This window comes from Battus philenor, unplaced genomic scaffold, assembly GCF_028537555.1.
Source record: "Battus philenor isolate CCGP_79_NKW_IND1 unplaced genomic scaffold, ilBatPhil1.0.hap1 SCAF_13, whole genome shotgun sequence".
NCBI lineage: Eukaryota > Metazoa > Arthropoda > Insecta > Lepidoptera > Papilionidae > Battus > Battus philenor.
The window spans coordinates 7,440,133-7,465,027 of record NW_027181675.1 but is presented as its reverse complement, the minus strand read 5'-3'; the positions used below and the strand labels follow the sequence as shown (position 1 = coordinate 7,465,027).

General features: G+C 31.2%; 4 protein-coding genes across 4 annotated transcripts; 3 read left to right on the top strand and 1 right to left on the bottom strand.

Annotated features, from left to right (window-relative positions):
• Positions 1-4: 4 nt before the first annotated feature.
• LOC137933474 (sodium channel protein Nach-like) lies at positions 5-7,378 on the bottom strand. Its single transcript, XM_068777432.1, has 9 exons — positions 7,191-7,378; positions 6,553-6,718; positions 4,620-4,768; positions 4,136-4,277; positions 3,978-4,058; positions 3,080-3,332; positions 1,924-2,119; positions 485-591; positions 5-255 (listed from the first exon to the last, which is right to left on the bottom strand). Exons 1-9 carry the CDS (start codon positions 7,376-7,378, stop codon positions 5-7), a joined length of 1,533 nt encoding a protein of 510 aa, XP_068633533.1.
• LOC137933417 (acylphosphatase-1-like) lies at positions 1,219-1,527 on the top strand. The gene has a single exon (XM_068777369.1). It carries the CDS (start codon positions 1,219-1,221, stop codon positions 1,525-1,527), a length of 309 nt encoding a protein of 102 aa, XP_068633470.1.
• A 7,351-nt stretch (positions 7,379-14,729) lies between the features above and the next one.
• Positions 14,730-15,761, top strand: LOC137933613 (uncharacterized). Its single transcript, XM_068777637.1, has 2 exons — positions 14,730-14,924; positions 15,549-15,761. The coding sequence occupies exons 1-2, from the start codon at positions 14,730-14,732 to the stop codon at positions 15,759-15,761; spliced, it is 408 nt and encodes a 135-aa protein (XP_068633738.1).
• An 837-nt stretch (positions 15,762-16,598) lies between these two features.
• Positions 16,599-24,391, top strand: ppk13 (pickpocket 13). The gene is made up of 10 exons (XM_068777431.1): positions 16,599-16,702; positions 17,259-17,453; positions 17,788-18,075; positions 19,095-19,176; positions 19,630-19,715; positions 19,961-20,160; positions 20,738-20,906; positions 21,627-21,730; positions 22,251-22,445; positions 24,024-24,391. The coding sequence occupies exons 1-10, from the start codon at positions 16,599-16,601 to the stop codon at positions 24,389-24,391; spliced, it is 1,791 nt and encodes a 596-aa protein (XP_068633532.1).
• The last annotated feature ends 504 nt before the right edge of the window (positions 24,392-24,895 follow it).

Below are 24,895 nucleotides of genomic sequence, written 5' to 3'. Positions count from 1 at the left end.
ACTGCTATTCGGCTATCATATTTACATTGTGTTTCCATCTTGACGGCCCAATCAGCTCGTTCCAGTAAATCGATTGATATCTTCTGATAGACTCTAATTGTGATGATGTTAAATCGCTTCCGTCCCTTACACGCGTTTCTCTTATTTTGCGTCTTTGTACTTCCCGCCATAATTTGACTGTGAAAAAGTATAAGAACTCCAGTGCTGATACGAAACTGAAGCCAGTTACAAAGCCGCAAGTGGAGCCGATGTTACCTGAGCCAAATATAAAGAGATATAGTACGCAAGAGAATAATTTTTAAAACAGTTTTAAATTTTCTACAAAAAAATTGATGGAATTCGTTCATTTCTCTTAGTATATCTAAACTAAACATTACCAAAGGTGAACTACCGAATTGACTATGTAGATCTAATGCAAATAGGCTTTAATTTTCAATTTTTTGACATCCATATTCTATAAAACATATGTTCGATTAACACATACTAATTAAGTCGAACCATTTCATTATGACATTTTGTCCGTAGCAGTCCGCCACTTCTCTCCCGTATTTCATATGCACAATAGAGGTTCCAGTGAAATTCGCTCCTTGTCTGCAACAACCGTATTCATTTCCACAAAATATCATTTAACGCTTATTGCTATACGAATTTTGCCTGTCTATATTGATGATTACATTAAATCAATCCATTTTACAAAGTAGATTAGTAAATGGTTACGACACAATACCCACTGCTAAAAAAAAATTTAAAAATTAAAAATTAGTAAGTTGTTAATGAAGAAACGAAACTAAGCGATGATAGAATTTCCGAAATAGTACATATACGTGCCAAATTGATAAAGGTACAACATGATTTTAGTAAAATAGAGCAAATAAAATAACAATTTTTCACAATTTTATTCCCAAATAACATTTTTGATGCCTCAACAGAAATCAAAACCAAATTTATAAAGTCTTTTTTTCAATTTTGTGTTATCCGTTTTTTTAAAGAACTAAACATACTTAACAGTACTTCAATTAATAAAATAGTACAAACGTGTCTGCACATTTACCAAGGTATAACACCTTAGTCGATATTTTCACTGCTGTTTATTGATCTGTTTTCGGTAGTTACTGGTTGCTTAGCGTATCGAATTTGTTTTACGAAGTAGTGGTCAAAATTATGTCAATAGTTTGACTCGATTGGAAAAAATTTACAGTTATAACAATAATTCTTACAATGGCATCTGAATATGATAAACAAGGATTAGTCTCGGTAGACTATGAAGTTTTCGGCAAGGTACAAGGCGTTTTTTTTAGAAAACATACGCAAAGAAAAGCAGCCGAATTAAACCTTAAAGGATGGGTAATGAACACGGCTCAAGGAACGGTCATCGGTCAGCTGCAAGGTCCCAAAAATGCAACGAGGGAAATGAAAACATGGCTTCGTGAAATAGGAAGCCCCAAGTCGAAGATTGAGAAAGTTGCTTTCAAGAACGAAGCACCAATAACTAGCTACGCTTTTAAGACCTTTGAAATACGCCGATAAAGCACCATGTTTTATTTTTTTTAAGTTTTTAACTGCAACATTTATTTATTAGTATAATAAAATAAACATGGTATTTTTTGCAAACTAAAATTCGGAAAAGTATTTCGAAAATTGAATAAAATTGTATTCTAGCTCGGCTGGACACGAAGAATCTATAATATTTATTTATTATACGTTTATATTATATTGTCTTTGAATACCTATTCTAGTGGACACGATTTTTTCTGTAACAATTTTGTTTTAACATAAATTTATTATGTGTATAAAACCAATTTCGGCGTTATCTTAGGTCAAATTCCATATTGATTTTACTTAACTGATGGCGTTTGTAAGTGAATGAATCATATGTATTACATTTTAATATAAAAATATTGCATGAAATGAAGTTTTACTTACAACCAATCAACTCTGTCAATATCTGGAACGCTGTTAAGGTAGTCTGGATAAATTTTAACGTTGTTAAAATCGTAATTATAAGCAGTCTTCGAACAAGTGGGGTAGCACATTGGGCAATTGATGCCTCCGTCGACTATGTTCATTTCTAACTCAAATGGTATTTGATCTACATTTGGTCGTACGGTGATTGATTGCGCTGGAATAAATTGCCTCTATTATCATGACGTTAAGAATTGATTGACGAGAACAGAAGTATCTTTTACCGTAAAGAATAAGACGACTTGAACCAATTAATATCTACAATAATACTGGTATAACAGAGTTTTTTTACAACTTGACTTGAACTGCGACTATAGGTCAGTCATACAAATTAATTATTTTTATTAATTTATTTGTTTCACCTATTACTGTTCTGTATACTCTGATCATAGTATCATTTCCAATATCTCTAAATGAAGATCGCTCAATGTCTTTGATCGATTGCACACTGCAACTGAGTAGGTAGAAATGTTCCATTTTAATATTTGCGACGAAAAATCTTCTTTACGTTCCGCTTATACGAATAATCTACATAGCTAATAGGCTCATGCTACGATCTGCGAAGGTTTTTCATGATACAGACATCTATTTTGTAGTAATATCGCATTTGATAGAAATACTGACTACCAGCTTTGTTGAAGTTTATGGTCACTAACTATTTATTATAGTTAAGAATCGTATTTTTCTCTTTTTTTTGGTCTCATTACCAAATATTCGGCTAATGTTATAAGTAGGTCTATCGCTCTGTAAGAGTTAAATTTAAGCAAATAGCTTGTAAGTATATATATATAAATATTATGAGAATATATATATATACATATTCTTAAATATTTATATAAAAATATACAAATATGTATATTATCAATTTTCTGCAATGACTCCTTAAAGTAATAGTGAGAATAACATTTAAAACCGAGTCAGTGTTTCTTCCATTTGATTCCAGATGTATTATTATTTATTGTTCTGTTATTACTTTTTGTTCTGTTGTTTACAATGTTGTTAACAGAAATTTTATATACAAAAAATGCACCAATCAAGCGTTTGGAAGATAACAGTCAATTAAGGAACATTAATAATGATTTTTTTTTTTTGAGAAAGTGAGAGAAATCCAACTCACCGTTGTAAATTCTGAGACATGGTACATCACTCATATCACAAGTCTTCGTATTTAACATTTTTGGCATATTAAAAGGTGTACAGTTGCAACTGGCAAGCAAAAATGACATCCTACATTTGAGCATGCAATCGCTGTGGGTATAGAAGGGCAGGTAGACAGACTCGTCATAGAAAAGACATTGTCGCAGTTTCACCGGTACATGCTGAATGTCACGCGATGCCTCGGTGAAGCTTGCTGTTACCATAACGGTCATCTGCATCATATTTTTTAAGATCATAATTGTTTTTATAAAAAATACCAGCTTTTTTGTGTTTGCCTGTTAATTTATATAACACAGAGTCACGGGGTATGGAGTAACAAAGGGCGAAAGCTCTGTGGGTCCTTAGCTCGAGGGATCCATTGGCAACCTCGACTAGGGTTGTATTATTTATTATACGCTATCTTTACATTATACTTATTTTAGTCGTAAGATGTCCCCTGCTGGTCATAGGTCTTAAATATAAATTTCTATTAAGACTTGTTGGGAACAGCCTGTATCCAGTATTTTCCTATGTGCTTGACAAGGTCACCAGTCAACATTGTGAGTGAACGTCTCACGCTGCGCTTACTGGTCTGTGGTCTCCGCTCTTCTGGAGTGCGGTACCTTAAGGTATGGTATGCATTATAAAATTCTTAATATTACTTCTAATACTAACATTACTGCAATAATGGAACTCATTAGAACCGGGAAAGGAAGTGAAAAAACTCCAGTAACACTTCTATCATTAATAGAAAACTTGCCTATAACGGCCATATCGTAAGTGCGAAATTTACATACTTTCACTATCTGGAAAATGTTGCCGAAATATTAAAGAAGTTATAACAACATTAAGAATTAATAAAAATAAAATTATACAACCTGAACGTTAGGACTAATGATTTGCATAGAAAAACTTCCGCTTGGTGCGTCTGGAAAATCATACGCGTCCGAGAGCTGTAACTGAAATTAAACATTGATTATTCTATTTCATTATTGTATTAGAAATATGTTTTTTATTGTTAAATGTAAATACAAACTTGCGCGCCTTGTAATGGACGATTGTAAAAGAAATCGTCGCTTGCGTTTAGTCGCATTAATATTTTTAGTCCCTGATCGAAATCGAAACTCGATTTATTCCCGTATTTGTACATGTCAATGCTTCGAGTTGATTCTGTTTTGCTGAAAAGTTTATAATATTTAATGTTATATAATTAGATACCCATTTATATTCTACAATTTATAACCATTTAAATGTAAGTTATTTAAAAATAATAATAAACATTTTGTTAAAGAGAATGAACAATTTAACTAATTTAATCAAAAGTAATATATGAAAGCGAACTCTGATTGCGAAATTGGGATCTTTCTAACAAAAACATTAAAAATTCGTGGAATTTCAATCAATAAAAGAAAAAATGTCAATGGAAATCTAAAAAAGATTGACTGAGTCCCGTTATTTATAAAGTTTAAATTGGAAATAAGCGACCGGTTTGTAAGTCACACGAAATGAAAAAGTCTCACCCAGATATCATGTCGTCCGACTGCCTCAAGTAATTAAAAGTACAGCAATACCCATTCATCGTAAGACGAAAATCGAACAGTTGAGTACATTTTTTTGGTTGCTCATTCCATGCACACCGTAAGAGGAGATCTTCGCATCGCGGTGTCAACTACGGTTTATTAATAATATTTTATGAATAACGTTCTACTCTTTAGCTGAAATAAATACAGTTTTAACTTAAAATTAGAGTAGTGGTATCCCATCGGTAGGGAACTGAGTCTTGCGATCGTAGGTCGCGGGTTCGATTCCCTGAATTGTAATCTTTATTTAATTCACACTTTGTGAACTGTCACTGCTCAGTGTTTCCATAGGATGGGCAGCAGCTTTCTCTGAGTATAATACTACACTATGGTATTTCACCCCATAGAAATCATTGGGAGAAGCCTGTGCCTTGCAGTGGGCGTCTATGGGCTGAAATGATGACTTAAATTAAAATTATACTTTGTTAATTTTCATTCGATTTCCTAATATTATTATTTATTTTCCTCTTACCAACTATCAATGCTTAATCTAATTACAAAAATCTTAAGGATGTGAATAAAATATTTTTTTTATTGCCGACATCATATACTGCCTGCAAAATAAAAAAGGGTTTAACTAGTCTTAGTATACGTGTATACATAAAGTTGTTTTAGAGTGTGTTTTGATTGGTATTTTTCTTTCGTATCTCCTCTTTTGTTTTTTATTTTGATAAATCTCTTTTCGACTTGTATTTTGGGTATAGGTATACAAATGTGTACAGAGGTAATAATAAAATGTTTGATTGTTGTCATATTATTGGGCGGAATTATAAATTAATATATCAGTTCAAACAACAGTGTCAGAAAATTATTTTAACTCACTACGTTTGTGTAATTTACATTGAAGTTATTTAACATTAATACTTTGTCAAGATAATGTTGTTGCTTCGACAACCAAGGTTACGGGTACCTTAGGCGAGCCCTCTTCTTTGGTATTCGTACGTAACTAAATTTTTCAAATAATTACCAATAAATTTCCCAATTTTTATAAATTTATTTTGCCCGTGCTGCAGTATCGACTTAATTCATGAAATTCTTAGTAAATTGACCCTTCATAATTAATATATTAATTGACTTCATGGACATTCAACTTGTCAACTACTACCTAGCATTCTTATTACATTTCCCAATTTAAATCGTTATCACTATTGTCATTCTTATATGGTTTTTCCCATATTTCCAATTCGTGATATCTATTTTTTCTCTCTGAATATTTAGTAATATAAACAAATCATAGTATTTCAAAACTATGAATATAAACATATTTCATTATCTTATATCTTTTTAATAACCATTTATGAGTCAGTTATAAATATATCTGAATTATTACTAGCAACTGCATAACCCACCTCTCACCATACCGGATTGTTATTCGATATTGGTATGAGAAATATTCCGCTCAAGTTTATGTAACATTAAGTTCACAACAATTTGACTTGTTTTAAGTCGGCCAAAGTTTATAACCCACATTTAGAAGTGGAAATGGTTACGTGTCTAAGACATGTGTTTTAAAACATTGATTATCTGTCGATCATCGCGGATTATTTTTTATAATATTTGTTATTGTTTACATCAAAATTTTATATTTTATTTGATCTACAAATCAATACCAAGACGTCGTTTTAAAATTAGTGTCGTTTAATCTCAAATGGAGGTAAGCCATTGAATGAAAATGTAATATATTTAAATCGCCTAGTTTTTTTAAACCCGTTATTTGTTAACCAAACTGATGAATGTTTCAAAATCCAAAACAGGATAGGATTTGTCATGAAAGCCATCACCTACTTCATGTAGTAAGTAGGCTTATTAGACAGAGGAACTTATATAATTCCGCAACTAACGGTGAATGTAGACCTTTGCAGAGAATACGTACGTTTCGCATAAGTTCATTGACATCGTAGTCTCCAAGCGCGCGGTGCAGTTGCATCGGCTTGGCTACGTCCTCGTCCATTGGATCAATGTTGTATAACATGCCCAGTCCAGCTAGCAGGGATAGCATTGCGTCTTCGTCATACATTTTATTGCGTTCTTCTTTTAGTCTATTTAAAATTACAATATTATTCTTTATTATTTTATCGTACACGACTTTTGAATTTTAAGTATTATAAACATTTTCATATACGAACTCAAAAATAATACATATTCATTATATATACATAAATATTAGTGGTAGCATTCTTTATACAGGATGATTGATTATAGGTGTTAAATCTTTAAGAGGGTTAATGCGATGCTTATCTGTCAGAAAACATTTTTAAGGCTTTTTAAGGGTTTTTATAACCAATCACTCTGCAAAAAGTGATCACTTTAAAATATGTTATATTATTGTATGTATATATTATCATTATATGTTTTGGTTACTTATGCATTCAAAAGAAATTTACCACAATAATATCATCTAACACAATAATGACAACCACTAAAAACCACGACTTTTCGAATATAAAATATTTAAAGAAATCGTAACAAATCGTCGCATCATTAATATATTTAGAAGATAATTTAACTTACAGTCTATGCGCAAGCTCGGTTATCGCTCTTTTACTTATCCTATTGTTTGTGCAGATTCCAACAGCTGGAAAAATGATTTTGCTGACCGACACACCTTCGGGCATTTGTGTAGTAACCAGAGGTGCTCTGTAATACTTCCTAAATGTCATCCATACGAGTGAAACGGAACATATTACAGCACTTATCATAATTACTACCCATATAACTCTGTTAAAAATAAAATTTTCAATTACCAAAAATATTTAAAAATTAATGAGGTTAAGGATTCAATTAAGGAACAACTAAAGAATCAATTTAACAAAGCTTAAAAAAATTAAATAATTAACCACTGTAAATTATATAACGTCATTTGTGCATCTTAATTTAAGTGTATTTAACAATATTATCCTTAATCTTTGTCGTTTTACTTCTCGTCATTTAAAAAACCGGGTTTTGTTGACATTTTTAAACTTTAATTCTACCCTGTGATTTGGAGATAAAATTACGTGGAAAAATTGCAATATAAAAATCAGCATACGTAAATACCGTCGTCGTCATGATCATTAGTTGCATAACTCAATTTGTCCTCTATGTCGTAACCAGAACACGCAAGACTAACTGGACTTAACTGCCATTGGGTTCATTGAGATTACGGCGTGTAAAATAAACCCGTAAATTTGATATAATGAACACGAACCGTTCCACGAATGATGTTTTGTTATTAACCAAATGCTTAAGTCCACTGATAGACGACTCTTCGCAATAATTTCTGCCTATCGTCAAAGCACTCTCTTTTACAATACCGAGTTTATTTCGTTTCTTAACCTTCCTTTTTGAATGACTATTGTAGAAATAAGGCGGAGCAAGGGATTGATGTGACTTCAAATACATTGTCTAGTAACAAATTATCGACATGTAATAATAGATAAATATCTCACTGCGCTCACTCAACAAGTGCTGTGGTTCGTTTATTTTTTAAACTACACCCGTACTTAAACGATTGTTGTTAAATATTCCATTATTCGATAAGATCGACCCTTAATGCAAGGTTAATTGTTATGATTGATTGAGACTACGTGATCAGATATTGATTTAAAATGATACCGATTTGTAAAATAAACATACGTTTTATTTCAAAGTAAATATAATTGTTTTTCGATCTTTTATTCTTCTTATTGGGAATTTATTGCAGTCAAAATAATCACAAGTGTGTAGTGGCATTTAACTTTGAACTATTTTTACTTTTAGGATTCCATTAATATTATTATTAAATAAACCCAACCATGAGTTTATAAAGAACTCTTTTAAAATTACAAAGTTTAAATGAAAATGTTTTCGGCACAACACACTTCGTCATAACAACACAGTATATTCCAAAAACATTATTATAATATTATTGTAATTTCTCTTTATTATTTCTAAAACGTAACTCAAAAACATCTTACTCAAATTTATAACCCTTCACTATACACAATTTATATAAAAAAAAATCTGCAAATTCTACGTTCATCGTACTTAATTTTATTCAACAATGGTCTGAATATTTTTTTATTTAATAAAAATCAGCGACTTTATTTAAAAAAATCCATTTTATTTCATTGAACAAGTTTAAATTCTTGTTTATATAAGATTAAAGTTCACACAATTTTAAGTTACGCTGTCCTTTCCTTTCACGCCTTACTTCGCGAATGCTGTCACGTGATGTTGAGCAAAGTAAAGTGCATGGAATATAAGTAAATTAAACAATGGATAACATCGTAAGACGGCTAGGAAGTTTTAAAGTAATACCTTCTATATTAAATTTTACACGCACATATACCATATATATTATATGATATACGTGTCATATAAAGTGTCATACATACGAGTATTTCGGCGCGATCGCGTAATAAAATCGCTTGATTGTTAAATAATAATTCTTTGGAGAAGATGAATTCTTGTAAGTTTTGCTGGTGAGTATAAATGACGATGCACAGACCGCACTAAGAAGCAATAGTTGTTGCTTAAACCAACAGAGAAAATGAAACTCTTTTGATATATATATATATATATATATATATATATATATATAAATATATATATATATATATATATATACACTTTTTGAAAAACACCATTGAGGCGTTTTTAAGCATGTATAATAATGATATTACATTTGATGAGAAACTTCTCCATTTATGCCCGATAACAGTTTTTCAAACTTAACTATAAACTATTAGCCAAATATAATTTCCTGTAAAAGTAAAATCAATAACGTTTATCTACTTCTGTTATTTATGAAGACCCAATCTTTATTAATTTTATATATATTATCAAATGTTCATCTCTTGAAGAGTCACACAGTTAACTCATACTAACATAATAGAATACAAGTTTCTGATGCGGTACTAGAGCATGTAACCTAAATATTTGACGCCATTTACTAATAGCGCAATTCTTATAATTTTATACCCGTCCAAGAAAAATTGTTCGACGATAGAACCTGGCAATAGTCTCTAAAAGGTAATTCGCAAAGAAGTTCTCCGGTCGTAGAAAATCTTTAATTTATTAAAATCATAAGCTTATTTATGGATGAGGCTTAGTCCAACCGCGAACATCCTGCGACTGAAATGATGATATTCATAACAAGCAGCATAGTAAATGAAAAAAAATGCGAATATAGATTCAGATCTTCGTATGTATGTTATAATAGGATGAAAATTAGATGTTTGCATTTTAAATTTTTTTTAAAAAAAATAACAATAAATGTAAAAAAGCCCTTTACAATACTTTTGGTACACAAATTATACGTAAATATTTAATAAATGTCATATACTAACCTCCGAAATTGAGGTAGTTTGGATATTATTTATTCATAACCTAAACTATCGGCGGCTGCCTCGGCATTTGCCACGTAAATGCAACTTTTTTTCTATTCTATATACATTTACGATCGTACAACAATTACCGACTATAAAACTTTTTAATGGGCTATAATTATGTATAAACATGGATCAAAATACCGTAATATAAAGACGAAGGTCTTCGAACAGTGTGCGTTGCCGGTGATGATATATAAATATGACGTGGTCGTTTACGATGGGCCTTATAAGAAGACTCGAGATTATCCAGAGAGTAACGGCTAGGACTAAGTTTCGAACCTCGCTATGAGATCGAAATAGAAATGAGGAGATCCACAGAACAACTAAGGTCACTGACGTAGCTCAATGGAGAGTCGTCGAAGTGGTAAAGGATGGAGTTTAACGCACATGCAACCGAAGACTGTTGAAGCCGAAAGGTTCTTAAGTAGCGACCATAATCTGGTAGACTCGACATTGGTAGGTCTCTTACTATAGATGGACCAACTAGGTAGCTAAGCAGGAAGTCGCTGGATGTGGACAACGCGAGCACTTATTATTGTAAAGATCTTGTCTATCATCAGAAATGATGGCGATGATCGAACAAAATATTGAAAAAAGGTATAAGTAAGTCATTGCAAAATCAGTAATATGAACACGACTATGATTCTGGATCATTATTTATTAATGACGACAAAATATTAATAAATACATAACTAATACACAGTTTATGATTATAGACAACACAATAACTGAATGCACAGGAGTAGTTCTGGCGAGTTTTATCAGCAAAAAATAATATAAATTAGACAGGCTTCATCCTTGCGTTTATGTTACAATTGTATCAATTCTTAACCACATCATAAATATCATAATTAGCATTTATGGTACCACTCTTAATCTAACAATAGCTGCAATGACAAAAAAGGTTCGGCTCTCTCAATAGGAATGGTGAACGAATGGTGGCGAACATATTGAGAGAAGCCGATGTTCTCTTTCAGGCTCCCTGGCGACTGTTCACTTCATAGAACACCCGCCAATAAATATCTATGTAATGGCTTTAGCCAATCTTATCCAGGGAATCTCCAAGTAAATAATGCCTACAAAGTAACATTCTTTCACCAAAAAAACTTCCAGTATAACAAAAATTTAAGATGCAATTAACATTATTATAATGTAATACTGATAATTGGTTTATTTGTTCTCTTTTTCTTGCAAAATTTATGTAATTTGTTCATACCGAGTTACAACGTAAGTATACTGTTGATCGATCAGTTTGCCTCATCAAAATTAATGTTTACTGGTCGTGTTTGTTAGTGTCGCAATTGCTATCATCGTATACGTTAATAATTCCATAGACATTTGGATATCTCTGATATAACAACGTAACGTTTAAATGTCTACCTACTATTACAAATTCTCTAGAACGAGTTTTTTTACGTTTTATACGTAATTGTCAAAACATTCACAATTGTATGTAAATAAATAGACTATCCACCCAAGGCATCATCATCACCATATTAGCCGATAGGTGCCCACTGAGAAATTGGCCTCTCCCAAAGACCGCCACGATGACCGACCTTACTCTGTCCGTATACAGCGCCTTGCCGCTACCTTAACTATTTCTCCGGTCCATCTGGTGGAGGTTCCATATTTTTTATTAAAAACTTGAGAAGCAGACAAAATATGTAATAAAAAATAAGTTACAGTCATTAAATGCAACAAATATCATAATATAATAAAGCAATTACAGGTTTCAAAAAGAAGGTTCAAAAATATAGTAAACAATTAAGTAGATTGTCGATCAGGATTGCAGCAACTCAGTAGAGGTGGAGGTACGTTCTCTCGGCTTCGCTTTCCTTTAGAAACAAGGCATCCGTGCTGCAAAGTAACAACGAGTAACACACTCAAGTTTATTTAATTAATTTTACTTAAAAAATACGCGTGACTCGTGTTGTGTAACATTTGTTTAGTTATAGCCTGAATTTTAAGTAAGTATTTTTATTAATAGAAGATGTAACAAATGCTTATTTTCTTGTGTTTAATGTAATTAGTTTCTTTATCAGTTTTAATTTATTATTTAACTTTTTATTAAATAATTTACCTTAATTTTTTAATTGACTCAATTTTTTATAACGCCTTAAATTTTTGAAAAAATAATAATTAAGAACTACTGCCATGAAATTATCGACCGAATTTATTGTTACTATTAATCCCTTATTTAAATTGTTATAATTATAATTTGCTCGATTATTTGACTTGACGAATGACTGGACGATTGAATGACTTGACGAAACAAAAAACCATAAACCAGAATAAATAAGCATTCGCAATACCAGGTTGTTATTTTTGAACTTGCAGGTCATTATGTAATTTTAAAGTTAAATCAACTTCGATTAAATATCAAACTTACACTTATTTTTAATTTCAAATTATCGATATCATTTAATTTATATTATATGTATGTGTTTATAATATGAAAGACGATTAATATATTAATATTTAAAGGGGTGAACGTGTAGCTCATTTATCGGCAAATATCTTTAAAGATTTTACACCTATTTTCAAAAATCCTGCATTAAATAATTACCCTGAGACATGTTACATTAATTTTTTTCTGTTGGGATGTGACAGGCTATATCTACTATTATATTTATATTCTTTAATCTATTAAAATATCATTAGTTAAATTTAGATTTAGTTTTCGTCATAATTTATTTTACATCTAATCATACTACATAAGATTTTTTTTTTATATTAATATTTATTGTACACGTTAGAATACATTTAAATAGTTTCAAAATAATGTTCAAAAAAGTATAAAGGGCGGTTTTGTCACACAAGACAATCTCTTACAGACAACCATAGTGTGGAAAAGGTACAAGTACTAATAATAGGCAGTTGGGTAGTTAAGATGTTTGTGATATTCATGGTTTTGATCATATTACGCTTTTTCCTAAAATGTAATTCTAAAGGACTTTCATGTTTCATGTAGAAACTATTATCGTCGTCGTTTCAGCCCATGAACGCGCACTGCAAGGTGTAGTAGACCTCACCAAAGATATTTATGGGGGATATACTATAATCACCACGCTTAGCAGGCGGGTTAAGGACGAGGATGCTGCAGCCCATCCTCTGGAAGCTTGTTTGTAAATGTGTGTGTGTATGGTGTATGTGTGGCAATCTTATATAATTACTTAATGCACAAAGTGTGAATTATTATATAAAATTGTATGCCAGGAAGCGAACCCGCGACTTACTATCGCAATTCTCAATCCTCTATCACAGGGTTATTACTACTCATAAACTATTATAATACATATCTATAAACTACTCTTAAAAATAAAACAAAAAAAACTTATAACATGCGAATAAAGAATTTAATAAAATTATTAATTACTTTAACAATACATGCAGATTAATAACTGTTCCCTTATAAATTCTCATGTACCATTTTATTAATCAACAACTAATAGTAAGGCGTAATGTGTAATAAAGAACAGGTAGTTGCACCATCGCGAAAGCTTTAAACGTAATTTTCTGTAGAAGTATATTTTAAGCATGTCAATAACCTTCTATAAAAATTATATTGCAATTAAAGTGACATAATATCTACACAAACAAATATTACGCACCATTGCTATTCATGTTCACATACCGACATGTCGTAAATAATGTGATATCGTAATAACTCAGCGAGTACAAATTTGAAAGCAAAGTTTTCTTGGTTTGGTCGACCTTGGCCATTGTTTAAAGATGTATCTGTATGCACGCATTCTGTTTATAGCTTGTCCTTGCTTTTGTTTAGCTTAAGGTTATACATACATTTTAACAGATAACTTGATATTGTTTCATAACACTTAATCAAGAATTAACATCTTTATAATGATGGATAAACTGAAATATTAAATCTAATGTATTATTGTATTTTAGTTTTAAATGCTGTAATGAATAACTTTTGAAAAATTCGCCATTGGTGAACAAACAAATGAACTTTTACATCGCAATAGCAAAACTAGGTTAATAGTTTTTTAGACATAGATCCATGGGTCTTACTTAATTCAACGCATCATCGTTTGAAACTGGTTTTACGACTGCTATTCATGGTTGCATGGATAAGCTAATTTTTGTTATCTTTCGAGATTTAAAATATTTTTTACAGCAATAAATCATTTTTAAGGTCGATTGGGATATTCATACGACTTAAATTAAATATATGCTAAAATGCAAAATCCTTGGGTTTGTCTTATCACCTTGAGATAAAAACTTGCGAAATATATTTTATTAATTAACCATATTTGAAATAATATTTATAACAAAACATCAACCAATGTTCTCAGATTTGTTGCTGTTAATATGGATCCAAAAAAAAATCTATGGAGAAGACCATGTCCAGTAGTAAACAACCATCGCTTGTAATAATGATGATCCTCATCACCGTCACCATATCAGCGGATAGATGCTTACTGCAAAGCATAGGCTTTCCACAAAAATCACCACGATTGCCGGTACTGCGCTGCTCGCAACCAGCGACTACCTGCAACCTTAACTTAATGTCATCGCTGTATCTAGTGGAGGGCCCATCCACACCGCACCTACCGGCTCGTAGTCACCACTCGAAAACCTTTCTTCTACAAAGACCGAAGATGCACAACCGATGTGCGAAATAAGGACGACCAAGTTGAATACGGATTAATTGATCGGTCTCAATTTTTAGGTAACCATGAAGAACACTCTTTTGATATTACTCAGTGGAACTTTCCTGGTAAGCTGCCTACCTCCGCCTCATCCGGCCGTCGTAGCCGTCAGACAGGAAGAGGAACTTCTACCACCAGCCTTACGCAGTCCGGCATTGCGCAACCCACACTTGCAAGAGTTACTGACGCTTACAAGTGTTCTTCACAAAGGGGAAAATTTGGTATGACCTAAATACTTCCGTCACGAAGTAATAGTGCATGCTTAAGAATTTTGGTTTTAGCTAACAGGACGCTATGATGTTACTAATTTTAATACAAACCATTTATTGATAAAGAATCATTTCAATATTAACATAGTAAGTTTACTATCATTTTAATTTCCAGGCAACGCTCAACAACGCTCGTCAAAGATAATATAATTTAATTTTTAAACGTATATTGCTGTTATAAGGAGAGACGTCCTTAAAGAGTAATCAGATCATAAAAGTTTTTTTTTTAAATTTCACAATACAATAACTTAGTCCATACATCATTATAATATAATCTATGCTTTTAACATTCTAATATTCAAGATTCAAGGTGTTTCAGTTAGATATTTCAACACCACGACGGTCTCGTCAAATATTTTGTGTTCTTTATGTTACTGTTCTATTTAACAAAATACAATAATTTTATTAAAATGCTACTATTTTCATATCTTACGGAAATATTTTTATGTGCTTTTTTATCAAATAGGATCTCGGTGATGTAGAATTTTCATTAACACGGGCCCTATTTTCATAAATATTTTAAAAAGAGAAACACATCTATTCAAGCCTCCGTGACAGTTTATAAAAATGTTTTAGGTATTTCAACGAGAAGCAGATGACGTACCGCGACGAGAAATATATAACATTCTCACTCATGCCGGTTTCATTCCTCGACAAGCCGGTCTTCCACCGCCCGTATACCATCGGTCACGACAACATAAATCTGCGGCCACGCAACGTGTAATAACCAACCCACAACACTTCGATATACCACATCTCTCAAACACGGATTTATTACAATATCTGTAATTTTTAGCTCTATCAATAGATATAACCAAATATTATTTTTTATTTAGATTGTAGTTAATTAATGTTTTGTTTTCTAACATTTAAATAAATATTGTTCAATGTCTTTACTACTTGATCTGCCATTGAACAAATACGCTTGAGCATCGAATCGTATCGAAAATCGTATATATGGGTAAAAAAGATGCCAACCGTTTATTTATCTTAGATACATAACTTTTTGAGTAATTACTAATGACTTTTCAAGAATAATTCACAGAAAACAACCATATGCAACATTTGAACGACTAAATGGAATGTTAGAGTTCGTTCTCCACTTGAGTTAAACCCACAAAAAATTGATTGAATTTACGAAAATTATTTATTTTTCTATCATTCTATAAAAAGATAATCTGTTGTTTTTTACATTATGTTAATTATTATCAATTGTAAATAGTTACTATACATTATTTTGTATATGTTATGTAATGTTAGCACAATCTCTTTTCATGTTAATATGTATTCGAAATCTAATATCATTTATTTGATTAATTGTTAATTTAAAAAAATCATTATTATAAGCATATAACCTTAGGAAAATGTACCAATAGACATTATTAGAACAAACATTTTGAATAAACAAAGTGGAAAGCTATATAAATATTTAATTTGACAATGAACAATTTAACAGATTATATAATTGCTATAACCTTGAATGTCATATAGCACAGTCACGTTATTGTACAATTTAATTACGACATTATAAAAAATGTAAAACTTGCACAATAGTTGCATTTATTTTACTTTTCATTTTTACTTTACTTCCACTAGTGTGTATAACAAGTTTGTTCCTTTTTTGAAATGGTGAAGATTTCATGTAAATCACATTTAAAAAATTATTGTTCATGCTGCACATTCGCTGGTATCCACTTTATTGCTGACGATTCTAGGCATTGGACTGAAAGGTAAATAGCTAACACTTTTTATGAATATAGATGACATTTCTTCCATACAGTCACACAGAAGTAGTCACGACTAATATACAAAAGTCATGAGGAATTCCGTTGATGAGCGAAAGTAACGAGGCAAGTTGAAGTGGCAGTAAACATGCTGCATAATGGGCAGAACGGCTGGCGGCAGGTATCTTTAAATTCAAGAGTGGAGACCACATACCGGCAACGCATTGTTCGTTTCCCAATTTTTATAAATGAAGTTTCGTAACCTGAAGAATCAATTTAAAAACTTATTTCAAATGTCAACGCTAATTTTGCTGGTCGAAATTTAAAGTTAATAAGATAGACTAACGTGTACTTTTCCAAATCTAAAATTTATTTGCTGATCAACAACAAAATGCAATTAACAGGTACCGTAATATTTTCATGTTACGAATCACTCTCGAGAGCCTTGAAAGGATTCTTAACAGATAAACATTATTATAAGAACGTTGGCCTTACCTAATATCAATTACTGCTTTATCAAAAATATTACTTAATTTTCAAGTGTAAAAAAAATATTATACAGATTACTATGGTTGGTACTGGTGATTTTGTCTTGGTACGGATCGGCTCTATTAATTATCGCCGCATGGGACGCCTTTATTACGAACCCCATCAGTTTCGGTGTGGAGACGACATATACAGACTGGGATACCAAGCTTCCTGCAGTGGCGATTTGCGAAGCCAATAACAAATTCATGGTTTACAACGTTTCTGATACGTTAGTATGAACCTTAAAATGTTTTTTTGTTTAAAAAAAGTTATGGCGTAAGATGTAGAGTAATTATGATATCATAAAATATGTTTCAGCGATATTCTACAAATAAATATTACAAAAAAGATCTATAAATTATAAATAAAACCTTCAGATACCAAAAAGAAACCTTTTCAAAAACCGTATCACGTATTTTAATAAGGTAATTGGAGGAAGACATAAAATAACGAATATTTGTTATATAAATTGATACATTTTTTGTCTTTGTATGACATAAATTGTGATGGTTAATTTTTACTTGTATGAAATATGTACGCTTAAATATAAAATAATATTGTAGAATCTGGACACCCGATCATCTACTGGACCTCGAAGATGCTCTTAAAGATGTCGCCTATTTCCGTGGTTCTTGCTATAGACTTATTGATGTCTGTTATAAAAACAACTACCCTGATCCGTTTTGTAAAACATCTAATTATAGTTATTACGCTCAACTAGTCCGGAGTGACTGCCGACATATCCTGAGTAATTGCTCTTATAATGACAACAGTTTTGATTGCTGCAGCCACTTTCAACCTATACATACTGATATGGGCACTTGTTTCATTATTAATTCTATACAAACCAAGTGAGTTGTTTTATTAGTACTTACTTGATTTATTTTATGACCTTGCAGACATGTACGCATAAAGATGGAACGGGTTTTTTAACTAAAAGATATTGACAACATAAAACTATTCCTAAGACTATTAGGCCTCTGTGAGAGAATCTTTGAATATTTAAAACTAAAATCACGTTGCCAGGGCGAATGTTTTATTAGATTTGCCTTAGAATGTATTTGTTTATACCTGTACTTCTTATTTAAAATTCATATAAGACCGCCTATACACAGGTTGTAAAAAGGGTAAATATATAATATTATAAGTATATATTGTAAAAAATCGCAGTATTTCAAAACACTGTTGTTTTGGATTTTTTTTTAGAATTTTCGATTTAAAGGACTTTACATTTTCGACAAACATTAGAAACGTTGAATACTTCTACAAGGAATTGTTCGTATACATATTATTTATTAATTATATGATTGAGTAATGCTACTTTTACAAATCAGCGTGAGGGCCTCAACTAGAGACTTGGTTCGAACTGTTATTTTAGACATCAGCTAGACAGACGTTCAATATGTCAAGAACGTCTGTCTAGTCACTATCACTCGATACGTGTTCGGCATTTCGATGCAAAGATGCCGGACATAGGTATCTTATTGTCACGAAAAATTATTGACGATTTTATTTGATTAGTTAACATTGATACAACAAACAATACTAAAGAATTAAACAACCTGTGCTTACTACATACCCAAGTTTTGCGTTAATTTTTTTAGTAATTTTTGTACTCACTTCAAATGCTATACAATGCTAAGTAAATGCTTACATACGTAATCTTTGATAAAGAAAGAATCGAAGCCGTAAAACCAATTTTAGAAACAGAAGTTGGACTTCCCGATAGACCTAACAAGTTTTTCTCAATACTAGGTCTCACAATTTGATGGAGTGAGCAAGCTTAATATTACTTTTTGCACTAGACGAATACATATATTGTATAGACTGCTTTATTGTATTAATATATTGTTCCCGTTTTTAGTTTCAGGAAAACAGATGCTTATAAAATGATTATTAATATGAAACAAAAAAAGGCAGTACTGCGGTTTGACGTTTTACTAAACTCGATGGTGAGAAGTATTTTACTTTGATAGTTTTTATTTAAATATCTACATCTTAAACTATAGTATGTTATAGATGATTTCTTGAGACATAAAAGGAAAAAAAATACTGTTTTTCACAATACATATTTAATTAAAACCTACAAAATACCGTTTTTGATTCTTTGTTTTGCAATAATGCGTGTCATTGAAACGATGTGGTATGCTGTTAACCATATTTTTAATACGATTATAGTATTTCACGATATAACAATTAATCTTTATTATTCGTTATTTGAGGAGCTATTACACAATGTTAGAACATCGTATATGGAACATTAATTCATTCTTTCGTGTAAATAATCAAGAGAATTTAAATATCAAAAATTGAAATATAAAACACGTAAGGAATCTTGAGAATTCCGAGTTATTAAATTATTTTATCTGTGTAATACATATAATCATGTAACTAAAACATTTAAGCTGTACACGATAGGTGAAGATGAAGTACCAAGTATTACTTCATCGCAGTATTCTACTCTAAAAATGAAGCTTGGACACGGATATCAGTAAGTATTAAAACGTACTCGTTTGACGCTACTATTTTATTAGTACCTTTTTTATTTTCTCTCTTTATTTAATATCTTCGGAACAGCTAAATTAAAAGGTCGATAGATATATACCTTAGTTTAGTAATAAAATTACTAATTTAATTTAACAAGTTTCCAATCAGCATCTTACAAAAATAAACGGAAAAATAATACTTTTTAATTAAATGGAACAGTATAAAATATCGTATTATAATTTCTTGTAGGCGCCAAGTTGTAGTAAGAAATATTGAGAATGACCCACAAGTTGTAGAGACAACACCAGAACAGCGAGCCTGTCGTTTTCACTACGAAAATGAAAATGGACTCTACCCACATTATTCCTACAGCGCCTGTGCTGTGCAGTGCCGGAAACAAGCTCAGAGAGATTTGTGTGGATGCAATGACCATTTTATGCTGAGCACTAGTAAATAATATTATATTTAATTAATGAAATTTTGATTTTCGCGTGATGAAAAAGGATGAATCCCCTAAATCTATACGTATTTTATTGTTTTTATTTGTATTTATAATCTAAATATACTGCTATAAATTACAACACGCGCTTTTTACATTTATATTTTTTTATAACGCAGTGTTGTTAACACGTATTAGAAAATTTGCATAAAAAACATCTGTATTATCAATATAAATAAAGTATTATAATACTTTTGTTGATTAAACTATCAATCAATTCATATGGAAACTAAGTTAAAATGCATTTCGGTTTGAATAACAAGAATAATTGGATCAACGGGATGTAATATATTTTAAAATTGTTACTATCCCGCAGTTAAAATTTAATACATTTATTAATTTTAACTAGATACAGCAAAACATAATTAAGCGTTTGAAAAAGTTTCAGCGAATTTAATTATATTTACCAATTGTAGACGTAGTGGTGCTTTGGCTATATTTATACAAGCTTAAAACTATTTATCAGACCAAAATTGCATATTAATTGTAAAAAATATAATCTGCTTTCACCTAATAATACGTTATAGGCACGTCTGAGCATTGTAATATATCAGGAATGATATGCCTGCATTCCCATGTAAGCCAGTTGACAACCCTAAAGCCACCTTGGGCAGTCGGCCGCCATGGTATGACATGTAACTGTCTCCCATCATGTAACGAAACTGAAATAACTATTATTAAGGACGTTGTCATCTCGTGAGTATAAAGTATATTCCTAAAAAAACATCAGCGCCATCATTTCGACCGTAGAACATCCACAACTGGAAATGGGACTCATCCACGTGTCTTCTGAAGACAGACGACCTTAACAAAGTTATCTGTCGAAAATATAATACAAACTATTTATTAATCAGTTTTGATGACACTTTACATTAAAGTTACATTTAATTATTTTATGAACGACATAGAATTTTAATCATTATGTTATAAGTAAAGAACAATTAATAGGACATTGCTTTTTCATTATATTTACTAGATTGTATTATGATTACTAGCGTTTTCTCCTTGTCTTTATTGATAAGTATTGTTAGATATTAAAAAATATATAAAACATTCATAAATAATTTCAAAGTAGCTTCATTATTATGTACTTGTGATACTCTTATAGGCCAACTAGTACAGATTCCACTAGACAACTTATCACTTCGATGATTATCAAACGAGTGACCGAGCTCCCGACTCAATGATCAAAACGCTGTTCCAACCCCACTACTCTCAATCCTTTTATCGGAAGTTGTCACAAAAAAGTGACGGGGTCAAGTAGTGTTGCCATTTAAGAAAAATAGAACTACCTTTTATAAAATTATTAAACTGTCACCTGGTTGTGTTCATCAAATTTAATTATTTTATTTAACTCCTGAGGTATTTTTAACTATTACATGTTTTAGTTTAATTGATATAATTTTGTGATTTTAGTCACAAAAACAACAAAAAGAAGATATTCGTTGAAATAGTACTTGCATATTTACCAACGGAACGATTTAAAAGAAACGTAGTGAGAAGTCGCTTGGACCTCGTAGGTAAGAAAAAATCTTAAAAAATTAAAAAAGTTTAAATTATTTCGTGGTGGGTTTTTCTTTAGACAAGATTTGTTGCTTTTTGTTCCTAGTAATTAATCATAAAATTTTTGATTCACTCCATTGGCATAGAAACAACTGTGTATCAAAAAACAGTATATGTAAAAATAGTAGTAATCTACAATTTTTTTTTATACTGATCATCAGTCAAATGCTGTAAACTAAACAATTCAAATTGAATTTAAAATATTTTTCGTTTAATAATTTTGTTACATTTACTTTTTTTACCTTAAGAAAAACATTTTAAAAGAGAATTTTTTAAACGAGAACGTCAAGAATTGCTTAAGAAATAAATTTGTGTATTTAAAAATTCGCTTCCTGTATTACTTTAAATAAATGTTTCCTTATTGCTTTTTATAATTTTTCAAAAGGTAAAATACCCTGTTATTTTTCCTATTTTATTTAATTGATCAAATTGAAGAGCTCACTTTGGATACCAATGATTTTAAAATATGGGTTCTAGTGTCGGTCGGTGGTACAACTGGACTTTTCGTCGGCGCAAGTTTACTCAGCTTTGTTGAACTTATCTTCTACTTCACTGCACGTTTTGTCGGCAATATTTGGATTGTACGACGAAAAACTAAGAAGGAAATATCAATAGCAAAGTACGACAAGCCTAGCAAGTCTTTCAGAGATTTTAAAAGAATGAAACGGAGAAGTATTTCAAGATATTAATTCAAATCTGTACCTGAACCAAAGTAACTCCTTAACCAAGATGCAATTTATGACATCAATATTTGTAATATTGCATCATTGAAAGAAAATTCAATTTAATTAAAGATTTTAATATACGTAACCAGTAATTTTGTCCGATTTTTTCAAATGTAATATTTAAATAATGGTTTAAATAATTTTTGAATAAATATGAGAAAGTAATTTGAGTATTTATTTAGCACAAAATTATGCCACTAGCTTAGTTGTGTTATTAATAATATAACAATTCTATTACAGGTCTCATTAGTATTTACTTTAAATTCCCGTTTAAATTATATTTATTAAATGATTGCTGTGTTTACCCGTATTAAATATTTTTTCTAAAATTTTATACTCATTTCTGAACATCATGATAAACAAATATCGAAAAATCTGTAATTTTTTTTAACACCATGAAGACCATTTCGTAGACCAAAATTTAAGTTTCCTTAAATACAAATATAATTTAGTAATGATTATTAATTAAAATTAATGTTGATCTGACACTTAAAGAACATGTTTAATTTGAAAACAGAAAAAGCATTGTCCGATTTGTTTAATAATGAATCCGAGGAAATTATAATAGTGATCCCTGGTTGTAAAAGACTGTTAACTGGTTTTCAAACCCTTTTTTATTTGTTAATATATTTTTTTCTTAAGACTATGATAATCGATAATTTAAAAAAAAACGTTGGGTTCTAATGGCGAATGAGCACTTAACACTTTATATATGTAAATGAAAGACCAAATTTACAAGTCAAAAGCTTGGATACCAACGGTTTTTAATGATCCCGCTAACCATCAGACAGTCCCTGTTTTTAAAATAAAAGAAAAGCTAATTTATTTGCTAAAATACCACAAATGACCTCATCACTAAATTGTTTTACTTTTCAAAAAGTCGATTTTTTTATCCTGGCGATTTTATCTGATGGATACATAAGTATTCGCCGTAGGCAAGCCACATAACACGCAGAACAAAAGGTCACTGGGGCCGCAAACTTTTAACCTTGTTAAGGTCGTCGGAAGATACTGAATGTGCCGGCTTCCGACTGGTCCGTTTTGGAAATGTGTGAGAGAGGCCTATGCTAGCCATCGATGTCCTTCCGCAGAAATGATGATGGTGTTGAATAATAGTTATCTTGTTCTATAAAATAAATTGATTTTTTGTTTCATGCCATAACGATTATATTATAACTCTTAATCTTAAACATTATACAATAAAAACTTTACAAGATAAAACGTATGCTCTCCGTGTAACGTACAATCATAAGTAAACAAACTTTTTGTACAAATTTAATGAGTTGAAGTAGGTAGTTAAGATTTAAAAAAAATTACAATCCTATGGTTTCTGAAGTCCATAGTGCGCTGAAACAAAGGTCATTAAAATTAATAGTAAGATTATAAGGGCAACAGATGCGTCGTACGTACGTAATGAAAACCTGCATGTTGATATGGAAATATCAACAATCGCCAAGTTACTAAAAAGGCCATCAATTCATTACTTTGATTCTGCCGCTCAACACACAACATTCATTGATTGCAGATAACATCATCCACAATACAATCACACCCCATACATTCAAACGAGATCCTGTGATCCTGAGAGATCCTGAACCGAGACACGTACTCGATTTTCCAGACGACGCGACGACAATAAGACAGCCCACGTTCCGCCATTCAATAATCAACCGGTCTCGTCGAAAACGAGGTCTAATCGTAGATTATAGGGAAGACCACAAAGTCGCCACAGCCCAAGCCAATGTCCCCTCCTGGGGTCTTCGAGCCTTGTCACTCCAGGAGCGTTCACCGAAGCGATCTAAGAACTTGGCGGCCTCACAATCTGGTAAAATAGTAGTACATAGCGAGCCGAGCCGAGGCTCCCCCGAGAGCCTTTCAACATCGCTACTTTAAAGCAGGTCTTGAGGCTAGGCGCTCCCTGCAACCTCGGGCATCTCGAACCCACGAAATCTGCAAATGTTTTTTGGCCATTTTTTATAGTCACTGCTGACACTCCGGTACATGAAAAAAATGTTAGTAATCTTGTTAAAATTATATATCATCAAATTCAGCAATATAAACAAAACCTCTCAATGTAAAACTACGAAGCCATAGTAAGTTGTAATCGTATGGTAACCATGCTGTTTTGTATTTGAAATTGAATCTTTAACTACTGTAAATGTTAACATTTACAACGAAAGGTTTTCAAAATTTATTTATTAATTAAATGTATATATATAATTTATTTATTATATATATGTATGTAATGTGTGTCAAATTTTCGTAATAGACTTTTATCGTACTTTCTGTATATGTCATATCAAATTTACATTTAAAAACAGTGCATTATCTTTCATAATCTGACTCCACTCCATCTAGCGATAATATCTTAAAACGATGTCCTTTCAGGAACACGCA

Coding starts and splice junctions, on each gene's coding strand:
- ppk13 (XM_068777431.1), top strand. CDS start 16,599: ATGGTGAAGATTTCATGTAAATCACATTTAAAAAATTATTGTTCATGC. Junction 18,076..19,094: donor ATTAATTCTATACAAACCAA/GTGAGTTGTTTT, acceptor TTTTAGTTTCAG/GAAAACAGATGCTTATAAAA. Junction 19,177..19,629: donor ACGTTTTACTAAACTCGATG/GTGAGAAGTATT, acceptor AAAACATTTAAG/CTGTACACGATAGGTGAAGA.
- LOC137933417 (XM_068777369.1), top strand. CDS start 1,219: ATGGCATCTGAATATGATAAACAAGGATTAGTCTCGGTAGACTATGAA.
- LOC137933613 (XM_068777637.1), top strand. CDS start 14,730: ATGAAGAACACTCTTTTGATATTACTCAGTGGAACTTTCCTGGTAAGC. Junction 14,925..15,548: donor TTCACAAAGGGGAAAATTTG/GTATGACCTAAA, acceptor AAAATGTTTTAG/GTATTTCAACGAGAAGCAGA.
- LOC137933474 (XM_068777432.1), bottom strand. CDS start 7,378: ATGATAAGTGCTGTAATATGTTCCGTTTCACTCGTATGGATGACATTT. Junction 592..1,923: donor ATTGACAGAGTTGATTGGTT/GTAAGTAAAACT, acceptor CGGTTGTTGCAG/ACAAGGAGCGAATTTCACTG. Junction 256..484: donor GAAATGGTTCGACTTAATTA/GTATGTGTTAAT, acceptor TATTTGGCTCAG/GTAACATCGGCTCCACTTGC.